The 12785-nt window shown below is 42.4% G+C and overlaps 1 protein-coding gene across 1 annotated transcript in view; it reads right to left on the reverse strand.

Moving 5' to 3' along the window:
- C8A (complement C8 alpha chain) overlaps positions 1-12785 on the reverse strand; it is a 40973-nt gene that overhangs the window by 11031 nt on the left and 17157 nt on the right. Inside the window, exons 6-8 of the mRNA XM_084637847.1 lie at positions 12576-12776; positions 8842-9082; positions 411-539 (exon numbers count right to left, since the gene is read on the reverse strand). Of these exons, the coding sequence (XP_084493973.1) occupies positions 411-539; positions 8842-9082; positions 12576-12776 (571 nt within the window). The remainder of the gene's footprint in view (positions 1-410; positions 540-8841; positions 9083-12575; positions 12777-12785) is intronic.

A 12785-nucleotide genomic window follows, 5' to 3' on the forward strand; every position in this document is an offset into this window, starting at 1 on the left:
TGTGGACAGGGAATTGTTCAAACCCTAATGCATATTACCCTTTAGTTAGAGGTTAAATTGAATCTCCCTTGAAAAAACACAAGTTAGAATAATAGGGAAAATGGTTTGTGAATCTGAATTAGTTTTGTGAACACTACAACCCAACATTTATTTTGAGAGGTTCATTTAACCCCTTGAGCTTCATCCATCTCTACTTTAAACCATAGCCTAACCTCCACTTGCACCTCCAGATCCAGGGTAGTCAGAAATCTGCTAATGGCAACAGGGATAATAGGCCAGAGTCATTACTGACATCAGTGGGTAAGAACTCCACAAATGCAGTTTGATCCACTTACACCAATGGTGAATTCAGCTCAAGATTTACTAGTAAAACAAATATATTCTGTGTATTCCCTTTTCGGGCATCATACCAGTTTTAAGGAATCCTTCCTTATCACACTTTTTGTATGATAGTGACATTGATATATCTGTTCTTTCCTTTTGGTACATGAGGCCTCCTGACAGACCAAAACAGGAACTTATTGTTTCAGCACTAATGGCTGTAAAACAAAACAAGAAAAACAATAATGTCAGTGTCATTATTGGTAAGAACGGCATTATTTTTTTCCCAGTGGTACTTGCGGGCACATCAACCAATAAAATATTCATACAGCTATGTATGGCACATTTGTGGAAGCTAAGAAATTATTGCCATCATTGTGAAAATGATTTTGCTGGGCTTTGTCGTTCTGATGTGGAAGCCAAATATATGGCTCAGGTATGTCAGTGATTGTTAAGTCTGAAAGGGCAAAATACTTGCCCCAAAAGATTTTCTTCTAAAAGAAGAGTGAAAAATCTCAAATCTAGGAAGTCCCTTCATATGTCAGGTTCCGTTCTATCTGTTTACATTCTATTTAAACCCACTAAAGTCAATAGACCTATGCCAATTTTTAGCAACGGAGTATCTGGTGCCTACATCATAATATGCTTCTTAATCATCTGCATACTGAGACTGGCATATTAGCTACATAATTAGATAGAGGGTCAGAAGACAGTGTTGCAGAGAGCGTTTGCCTTTTTATAGGAGTTTTGCCTTAGCCAGATATGACTTCCTGGGATACATTGATCATAACCTGAGCTGATATAAATTGACGTAGCTCAAGTGACCAGCTGAAGTACTGGCCCCATAGATTTTGGCCAGTAGATAATGTTTTACAAAACATTACTGAACGGATACTGAAAAAACCTTCGTACTGAAAATAGCTGCCACAGAATTACAATACCATTTGGGTCAATTTGCATGAGTTGTTCTAGTGAGATAAAATGACTGGCTAGAATAGTAACTTCAATAAAAATGTATCAATTGTTTATCCTTTGAAAATCACTGAAGGTTTATTGCATGCTCTTATATTACCGTTAACCACCACTACGGCTGTATGTATTGTAAAAAATAAATAGCTGGAGTCCTGTGAACAAGCTGTAGAGAAGAGAACTGAAATAAAGAAGTGGTTTCACCAAAGTACAGTAGCAGGCACATTTCTTAGGTCAACAATGTTTTGTTATGTGTAAATTTCAGTGTGTGTGTGTGTGTGTGTATATACACACACACACACACACACACATATATATTTATAAAGGCAAGTTCAGCAGAAGTTAATGGCAAGTCTTCCATTGATTTCAGTGAATGCAGGATAATAATACCTAGCTTTTATATAGCCCTTTTCATCAGTAGTAGAGCCCTGCGTGAATACAAAATTTGTATCCATGGATATAAGGTGGATATCTGCAGCGTTGCAGGGCTCTACTGCCAACGAGTGAGACCATGGCCAGCGACGGGGCCAGGAACCACAGCGGTGAAAGCAGCAGCGTGTCGGGCCGCTGCTTGCAGGAACCAGTGCCCAGTGCAAGCAGTTCCTCTGGCGTGGCTGTACCCCTCCTCCCCCCCAGCCCTGCCCACTGGGGCGGGCACCAGGCTCACTGGCAGCTGTCCCTGGTCACAGCGTCCCTTCAACGCTCCTTTGCATCTCCTGTCCAGGACCGTGTGAGCTACTTGCATACACACGCTAGCGTGACCAGGGATAGCTGCTTTTGTATCCATGCAGGGCTCTAATCAGTAGTGCTTTATGAAGAACTTTACTGTATCATTATGCCCATTTTACAGCTCGAGAAACTGAAGCATAAAGAGGCAAACAGACTTGCCCAAGGTCACCCAGCAGGCTGGTTGCCAAGGCGGGAATAGAACATAGGTGGCCTGATGCTAAGTTCAGTCCTCCCACTAGGCCACACTGCCTCTCATCAGTATCAGGCCTTGTCACGGTTCCTCCCCCACTCTGAACTCTAGGGTACAGATGTGGGGACTGCATGAAAAAAACCTCCTAAGCTTATCTTTACCAGCTTAGGTCAAAACTTCCCCAAGGTACAAAATATTCCCCCCGTTGTCCTTGGACTGGCCGCTACCACCACCAAACTAATACTGGTTACTGGGGAAGAGCTGTTTGGACGCGTCCTTCCCCCCAAAATACTTCCCAAAACCTTGCACCCCACTTCCTGGACAAGGTTTGGTAAAAAGCCTCACCAATTTGCCTAGGTGACTACAGACCCAGACCCTTGGATCTTAAGAACAATGAACAATCCTCCCAACACTTGCACCCCCCCTTTCCTGGGAAATGTTGGATAAAAAGCCTCACCAATTTGCATAGGTGACCACAGACCCAAACCCTTGGATCTGAGAACAATGAAAAAGCATTCAGTGTTTTACAAGAAGACTTTTAATAAAAAATAGAAGTAAATAGAAATAAAGAAATCCCCCCCCCCCTGTAAAATCAGGATGGTAGATATCTTACAGGGTAATTAGATTAAAAAAACATAGAGAACCCCTCTAGGCAAAACCTTAAGTTACAAAAAAGATACACAGCCAGAAATAGTTATTCTATTCAGCACAATTCTTTTCTCAGCCATTTAAAGAAATCATAATCTAACACATACCTAGCTAGATTACTTACTAAAAGTTCTAAGACTCCATTCCTGTTCTGTCCCTGGCCAAGACGACTACAGACAGACACAGACCCTTTGTTTCTCTCCCTCCTCCCAGCTTTTGAAAGTATCTTGTCTCCTCATTGGTCATTTTGGTCAGGTGCCAGCGAGGTTACCTTTAGCTTCTTAACCCTTTACAGGTGAGAGGAGCTTTCCCCTGGCCAGGAGGGATTTCAAAGGGCTTTACCCTTCCCTTTATATTTATGACAGGCCTGTAGGCCTGAGTTTGCTTCCATTGAAGTAACTAGCAAATGCTGTTGAGCACAAGTCTCTTCTCTACTGCTACTCCTGTGAATAAGGAGTAACTCCAGTTGAGTCACACCTGTGCATGCCTGCAACAATTGAGACCAGAATCTGGCTCATTGACTTACTGGTGCAGGATCAGACCCTGAGCATGTGAGATGCTGAGCACCTCAAGAGAGGCAGTCTGCCCCCTGAACTCCCATTCAAGTTGATGGGAGATGGAGAGTGCCTAACCCTTCATTTCTCATTGACTTCAATAGGAATAGAAGGTCTCATTGCATTATAGGCCTGGGCCCTGAGAAAGAGTAAACATGCAGCATTCAATTACAAGGAGTAAAATATTCAACAATTGTAAACAGAAATAGATAAAATTCCCTTCATCAGATACATTCAGTGGAAAATACAGTGTGGAGATTTATATACACAGAGAACATGAAACAATGGGTGTTATCATACACACTGTAAGGAGAGTGATCACTGCTATTACCAGCAAGAGCGTGGATGGGGGGAACCTTTTGTAGTGATAATCAAGATGGGCCATTTCCAGCAGTTGACAAGAACGTCTAAGGAACAATGGGGGAGAGGGGGGAATAAACATGGGGAAATAGTTTTACTTTGTATATGACCCATCCACTCCCAGTCTCTATTCAAGCCTAAGTTAATTGTATCCAGTTTGCAAATTAATTCCAATTCAGCAGTCTCTTGTTGGAGTCTGTTTTTGAAGTCTTTTTGTTGTAATATTGCGACTTTTAGGTCTGTAATCAAGTGACCAGAGAGATTGAAGTGTTCTCCGACTGGTTTATGAATGTTATAATTCTTGACATCTGATTTGTGTCCATTTATTCTTTTACGTAGAGACTGTCCAGTTTGACCATGGCAGAGGGGCATTGCTGGCACATGATGGCATATATCACATTGGTAGATGTGCAGGTGAAAGAGCCTCTGATAGTGTGGCTGATGTGATTAGGCCCTACGATGGTGTCCCCTGAATAGATATGTGGACACAGTTGGCAACGGGCTTTGTTGCAAGGATAGGTTCCTGGGTTAGTGGTTCTGTTGTGTGGTGTGTGGTTGCCAGTGAGTATTTGCTTCAGGTTGGGGGGCTGTCTGTAAGCAAGGACTGGCCTGTCTCCCAAGATCTGTGAGAGTGATGGGTCGTCCTTCAGGATAGGTTGTAGATCCTTGATGATGCGTTGGAGAGGTTTTAGTTGGGGGCTGAAGGTGATGGCTAGTGGAGTTCTGTTATTTTCTTTTTTGGGCCTGTCCTGTAGTAGGTGACTTCTGGGTACTCTTCTGGCTCTGTCAAGACTGGGAGTGGATGGGTCATTACACAAAGTAAAACTATTTCCCCATGTTTATTTCCTCCCCTCCCCCCCCCCCCCCCCCCCACTGTTCCTCAGACGTTCTTGTCAACTGCTGGAAATGGCCCACCTTGATTATCACTACAAAAGGTTTTCTCCCCCCACCCCCCCACGGCCCCGCTCTCCTGCTGGTATTAGCTCATCTTAAGTGATCACTCTCCTTACTGTGTGTATGATAACACCCATTGTTTCATGTTCTCTGTATATAAATCTCCCCACTGTATTTTCCACTGAATGCATCCGATGAAGTGAGCTGTAGCTCACGAAAGCTTATGCTCAAATAAATTGGTTAGTCTCTAAGGTGCCACAAGTACTCCTTTTCTTTTTGCAAATAGAGACTAACACGGCTGCTACTCTGAAACCAGATAAAATTCATTCACTCAAAGCAACATGAATGATTGCTTATCTCAGCATTGAAGTGCCATAAAATTAAAGTTGAGATACACTCTGATTAATTGATTCACCATGGTTCCTGTTGAATAATTATGCTCAGCAAGGGTCTGTCAATACAATTTGCAATTGGTTGTCACGAATACTGTAGATCCAGTCTTGATAAATATTGAAGTGGTTATTGTTGCAAAAGGGTGGTCATACAGAATACTGGCTCTTTGCAGGAGGGGAAACCATGATTGTTTATCATCTGATGTAATTTCAGATAGTTGAATGTGTCCTACTCATGAGATTTATTGCTGCATTTTGAATTAATCAGAATATGAAAAGGCTCTTTCCATACTATTCTGTGCTGACTGCATCTCCCCAAAATGTCGTTATAGCTGTTAATGAATTACTCAATTTTTCTGCTGTGTAATAAATTTAGAATTTATTTTAAAAAGAAGGAATGAAAAATGTTGGTGGCATGATTCACAAGGTGCCTTATCCTGATACCCTTATTCATTTTTACTCAGTCCTTATTGAGACAAATTTCCACTTCAATGGGATTTTTGCCTTCGTTCTAAATGGCGTAATATCGGGATATAGCTTAGTAATTGGTTAGGACAAACTAGTTGTATTAGTTAGTGCTCGTTTATGCAGCTCAGTGGCTCAAGTTTTAGTGATAACGTTTTTTGGTGTTTTTTTTTTTTTAAAGAAAGTACAGGGCCAGTTCTTCAACTGGTGTAAATTCAACTGATTTCAATTGAGCTGTACTGATTTACAGCAGCTGAGGATCTGACTCATACACACCATGTAACAACATAGTGAGGAACCACCTCATTCAATAGGAAATCTGTCCAGTACCCATGTATGGCATAATATAAGCCCTGCACTGATATTTTAGGATATAGACGCCTACGTAACTTTCTATGACATATAGTGGTCACTATTAAACCATCAACACTTACCAATTATTACCATGTGGTGGAATCTGAGACTCTGCAGTTTCATTCCCTATGAGATATAATGCTTTATCAGTTGATAAATGTTGAGTTTTTACTGGTATCCACTGTAAATGGAAATTATACAAGTATCCTACATTAGAATGAAAATTATCTCTCTTCTGGGGCACATTTTTTATCTCTTGCAGAACTCCAACATCCCTCATTTTTAAAATAGGGCACCTTTGTAGCAGTAAATCTCATCTCAGATACACAGTAAGCACAAGATAAAGTAAAATAACAGCTCCTGTCCAGCTGCTGGTGATTAATCCTTTCCTCTAACTTGGCAGTCTGCTTCTTAAAGTCTTCCTTGCCAAGATCTTGGTCACCTCTTTGTCACTCACTCTTCCAGGAGTGGAGGACACAGAGCGTCTCCAAGAATAAGGACACAGACTTCAGGAGAGCTGTACAAATCATTTCTGTTGCTAAGTACTTCTTTTGTAACACTCTCTATGGTTGGCTCTGAGCATTGAATATGTGTCATTGTAGATACCCAAACTACTCCAGGCCAAATCATAAACTGCCATAGTCTTACTGAAGTCAATGAAGCTGATTTATACCAGCTGAGCATCTGGCTGTCTTTTACTATTGCTTTCATCATAGTCTCCATCTTAGGCCACCAGGTTGAAACCAAAGCAGAACCTCTAACAGATGCTATAGATGACTAATGCCTGCTTGTATCATTGGATGTATAAGGGTTGTGGTATCTATCACACGGTAGTTGACTTTGCATTTTCACTAACAATCTTGTGAGTGTACCAAAGGACTATGTTGTTCTGCATCCTCATTCTTGATTAGAAGAGGCTTTATGTTTCAACTACCCAGAAACTGATGTGCATGCAATCCAAACTGCAGATGATACATTACATAAACATAATTTACAGGCATAACCATGCAGCCCTGCACACCTCCATTGATTGAAAGCTGTAGTGAGCAGAACTCTGTCATTCCTGAGATTACAAGCCATCCAGTGTCAAATGGCAGATGTAAGGCCAAGTACAATGCATTTTTCACACATTCAGAACAAACAAATGCCTTTGAGTGTATCTTGATCTGTCTGTGTAATGCCTTTTTTCTTGATCTTAGTGCTAGCAAGTATAATCAAAGCTACAATTTTCCCCAACAGTGTGAAGAGAATGTCCTTGGGGGTCGATCCTGATACACTTGTGTCTGGGTCACTCATGGCGACCCTCTCAGAGGAGAGCTTGGTTTTTAGACTAGGTCTCACTAAGGGTTCCATCATATATGATTGAGGCCTGCACTGATTGTTGAAGTTTGAGTGACAGTGTCATTCTTTCCTCTGGATCTCTGTATGTGGTTGTTTTGTTCCCAGGCAGCCAGTTATTTAAGTCTTCAGGCTTCTGAATATGGACATGAAATCCCTTACTGAATTCTGGACCCATCCCGATCTCTGTACTGATAAATGAACTTTTCTCCAGGTGCTGTCCTCCCTTTCTGTAGTAATAAGCCAGGGAGAGCAAAAAGGATGTGAAAAGAACAGGTTCAGATTTGGGAAGCCTAGATGCTGATGACACAAGGCAGTCATTGGTTGCAAAATTAGCTGGTGGAAAAGATGCAGCGCCATTATATGTAAGTTATAGGAGAATGATACGGTCAAGAAAGGGTACTGGACAAATCCAGACTCCTGCCAAAACTACTAATTACTGCCAAGGGAAACTTTGATGTAAGAAAGTAGAACAAGATGCCTTGCTGGTGACTTTCCTCTGTTTTCATCCCCACAGGATATACCTGTTTGTTTAACCAGGCGTCGTGCAAAAGATAATTGACAGTCCTTCTTCTGGGAGGTAATGAGAGCTGCAAAATTTGGATCCATATTGAGTCTGGATGTAGGAACTACCCCCAAAGTGTGGGGAGGTTTGGACTTGTGGTTCTGGTTTGGCCCATTGGAAAGGGAAACCCTAATCATGAACTTTAAAACCCCCTGACAGGTCACATCTTTTCAGAGTCAAGGTTACAGAATACCTCAGTCTTCTGAGTTCGCCTGTTTTGAGAGAGCACATTGGAGATGAGTTCATGTCCACAGGGATGATGCCTCCCGTATAGCAGCCATACTAATATAAAGATTAAAAAGATGAAAAAGCCATGTAGATTCCCCAGTACAATGAATGAGCTGGATAGGAACTGCATGCTGACTGTGAGGTGTACTTATTGGTTTATTTAACACCTTACAGCAGGATAAAAGATAAATAATCGAACCTAGAGAGCCTCCAGTTTAACTTCTCACATGCCTCCTAGTGACCAAAAGGAGATGTACTTTAAAAAAGATTTAGGGCCAGAACCTCAGCTGGTGTAAATCAGTGTAATTCCATTTATGCCAAATGACACCAGCTGCGGAATTTGACTCATTATATTTAACTCACCTATGAAATGTACTGAAGCCAAGAATACTAAAGCGCTGGGAGTGACTCAGAGTGCCTAATTTTAGCCACTGTGAGCTCACTCCTGGCCCTGCTCTCTAAGGCCAGAAGGCCCAAATGCTACTCAGAAGCTGCTGATTTGCTGCACAGGAGGGCAAACTGTGGAAAGTCCGTGTAAGTGGCTCTGCATGAGCCTAGTGTGGAACAGTGGCAGCTGGTCCCGTGAGCAGTGGTGGGGGGGAATTTGGTGGAGGTAGATGGGTCAGGGGTAGGACGTGCCAGGTGGTGAGTGGCTATATGTATCCTCAGGTGGTAGGTGCTGCTTTAGCCGGGCTAGCACTATTGCTCCATGCCTGGGAGGATGAAGAGGGAGGAACCCAGCCGTTAGTCTGAACAGTTTATAACATTAAACAATCAGAGGGGGACAGTCGGAGAATAAAATGACGGACATGGAATTTGTAGCATTATTCTAACCTTTTCTATCCATTTCTTCTTTGTTAATGACGAGGATATATTCAAAGATGCCTCCCATGGTCCCAGATGTCATGAAATGGGTACCGTAGTCATTAATAAATTGGGCATACATTCCATAGTTGTAGCTTTCTGGAAGCGCCATCAGGGACTGAAGCACGTCTTCATCCAGAACTATGTTATCCCGTCTCATTTTGAACCGCGCTGTCTGTACCTTTGTTATGGCTCTAATGAATTCTATGTTCTGCAGATAAAGCAAAACAGACATTAAAAGGGAAACGTGCCTCTTCCCTGAGAAATATGCATGGGTCCACATTGCAGAATAGCGATATAAACATTCAGTGGGTTTACACCAAGCTGGGAGCCCTCTAAAGGAACATTGTCTGAGTCTGATTCTCCACTAAAGAACACTAATGTATCCTCACTGAAGCCAATAGAGATATATTGGTCTGGAATGGAGGTAAGCAGTGTTGCCAACTCTTGTGATTTTTATCTCAAATCTCTCAATATCTGCTCTTTTTCTTACAGCTTCAGTTCCTGGAGTCAAGTGATTCTGAGAAAATCTCAGCTTTCATTTAAAAAAAAAGTTTCTAGCTCTTATGGTTGCAGAGAAAAGCTTGAAAGTGTGACCCAAGTGTCCCTTAAAGGATCAAAAAACAAGAAGGAAACTAAAAATACATTTTATTTCTTAACATATTTTAAAGCAAATCTCGTGATTTTGGGGAGCTGGAGTCATGATTTTTGATCACCTGGGCAGTGGAGCTGGAACAATTTGTATAGTGGGGTACTGAGAGCCATCGAACCAAGCTGCAAACCCTGTATATGATGGAAACCACTTCAAGCCAGAGGGTGTGGCTGCACCCCCCAGGAACCTCTAGTCCCAGCACCTGTGCACTTGGCGTTCGCAATACTGTATACGTGAAATCAGAATAGGCTCCTTATGCTTTTTTCCCCTGTAAATCGGATGCTCTACTCCAGGGGTTCTCAAACTTCATTGCACCGTGACCCCTTTCTGACAACAAAAATTACTTCCCAACCCCAGGAGGGGCACTGAAGCCTGAGCCCACCCAAGGCCCACTGCCCCGCGGAGGAGAGAGTCCAAAGCCCAAGCCCCACCACTCCGGGCGGGCTGTGGGGGGTACAAAGCTGAAACTCAAAGGCTTCAGCCCCTTGTCAGGGGGCTTGCAATCTGAGCCCTGCCACCCAGAGCTGAAGCCCTTGGGCTTTGGCTTCAGCACTGGGCAGTGGGGTTTGGGCTTCAGCCCCAGGCCCCAGCAAGTCTAAGCCACCCCTGGTGACGCCATTCAAAGAGGGTCCCGACCCACAGTTTGAGAACTGCTGCTCTACTCCTTTCCTGTATTACAAATAATTCCTTTGACAATTGAACATCTAACTGACATGTCACTGTTTATGCTGTTTGTTCACTTTTGCGTATCTCTCAGCTTTGACCATTAAAGTCGGCTTGTCAGTTTCACTTTACAATTTTTAGTCAATTTTGGTGCGGGCTCCTATGGCCTAGCCCAAAGCTTCAATAATGGAATTGCAATGCTTCCAGAGAATGTTTATATGTCTTAAAAATAGAAATATTTTTTAAAAATTGAATAATTTCTATTGGTGTTAGGTTCTGTTAAAATGTATTTGTTTTGTAAAACCTAAACCTAGTGGCCAGATTTAACCTGGTAACTTCCCTTTACACAGCAAAACTATGTTATGGCCACTCTGCTGGACAGCCAAGCAATGGAGAACCTCTGCAGGGGAACTCCACCAAACAAAGTCGATGTGATTCTTGGGGCCATGTAAAAGATCCAGGTGCCACACCCAGATGCAATTACTATATTGCTCACACATGCTCGCTAACACACACATACACACTCTCCTCTCCCCTTGGCCCTGGTACTAGAACTGTGGTCCTTCAGCTCCAGAAAACATAAGCTTTTACCACTTAAGTTAAAGAAGACCTTCTTTAGATAGTACTAATAGTAGAATCTTGTATCTTCTCTATAGCAATGTCACATGTGTGCACACACACACCTAGTACATTTCATAGCATGTCTCTGCAAGGGGGTGCAGAGGAGAAGAGTGAGTATATCAACAAATCCACATGGCAGCTGGTGCCTGGCGTTGCTTCCCCTACTCAGCATTAATTAGCTGTGTCTCAGCTGTGCAGACACCCTGGCCGTTCTCCTGTTGAGGGCAGAGGATGCTGTTCCCCAAAGTCCACATGACTGGAGAGCATTCTCCTGCAAGTTCTCTCATGTTTGAGCCATTGCTCCAAGTCTCAGAAACTGACACAATGGGCTGCCCTGCCTGTGATGGGGTGTCAGCCCCACACAGACTTGGAAGAGGTTAAGGTGGCCAAGCAGGCCAATTAAATCCCCTAGGTGCACCTGAAGGGGGAGCCAGGGAGCAGGCCACTAATTATGAGTAGGCTCAGCTGTGCCGGAGCAGGAGGGGTCCAGTATATAGCCAAGTAGCTGGCCACAAGCAGTGGTGGTAGGAAGGCAGGCTACAGTTACTCACTCATTCACTAAGTGGAAGGAGTTAAGATGCTGGTAAACCCAGAGAGGGGAGAAACCAGTGAAGTAGGAAGAAGCCCAGGGAAATAAAGAGATATAGGCCTTGGCTGCATGTTATAGGATCCCTGAGCTGGAACCCAGTGTAGAGGGCAGGCCTTGGTTCCCCTACCAGCCACTGGATAGTGGCACAACGTGTCGGAGATGCCATCCTGACAGCAGAGTCTGGAAGACCTTTGAATTCCCCAGAAGGGGAGGACTTTAGTGACCTGGCCGGAGGGCCAAGTCATGAAGAGGAAGATGTAGATCTGGTAGTGAGCAGTGTAGTGGGAGATAGGATGGCGGAAGACACCACCGGAATGGGAGCACAGGCTGGTGGAGCTATTCCCTGGGAGAACCAGCAGGAGGTGCGGTGAGTGACGCTTGTGACCCAGCCCTTTTAATGAGTCATTTTCTGAGGATATAAAATCACTGATTGTTTTCATCAAAAAAATTATGTGACTCTAGACAAGGAAGAACTAGATACTTTAATGGTGCCAGCTTAGAGCAGTTTTGTAAGCACTTCAAGTAGGACACTGTCAAGATCATTCTCTTTTACTGTTCCTTGTCACTAACCAAGAGAAAAGTAGATCACAGGCATAGTATAAATATAAAATATTATCATTAATATTATTAAATCTAAATGGGAGTCACGACATATTTGGCCATGATACAAACTTTCTACTAAAAATAAACACTTCCATTTAGTACTATTTGTTTACTAAGATACTTTTAACTTATGATACAATAGAAGCTTAATTTACCACCATATTGCAGCTTGTATTAAATTGAACAAGATCTATTTGCCACTGGAGCTCATTCCCTGAGGACAACTGTTTTGATGAACATCTTGATATTTTCCCCTCCCTGTTTGTCACTTTAAGCATTTCTTTATTTATATACTTAATATAGCCATGAAACAGGAAGGGGCAAGATGACATTTATTCTTATACTTTGTAATTCAATTTTATTCCCATTATAATGATTCTGTTTGCTTAAATGTAATAAGACCAACAAACAAGATTACTAATGATGACACATTTGCAATTACATGAACAAATGAAGGTACGATTACTATTGTTTAAAAAACATGCAAGTAAGGGAATAAACTAACAGAAGTTAAATTGAAATTGCACAATGCAACAAGACATGACTGAGAGAACACATGCACCATTATTTTGTTACCTTCTCGTTATACTGTGTGAAATTCTTCAGGGATCCTTTACCCTTTGATAAACTGAAACCTAGCTCAAAAAGGGGAGGTATGTTAGCATAACTTATTCCAAAGGTAAAGCCATAATTTGTGGATTTATCTTTTTTTATGGCATCAATTAAATCTCTCGAATCATCATAAAACTCAACAGAGAATCCAGAATCAGCATGAGCCTGAAATGA

This window comes from Lepidochelys olivacea (genome assembly GCF_965140295.1).
Source record: "Lepidochelys olivacea isolate rLepOli2 genome assembly, chromosome: 8".
Classification (NCBI taxonomy): Eukaryota; Metazoa; Chordata; order Testudines; family Cheloniidae; genus Lepidochelys; species Lepidochelys olivacea.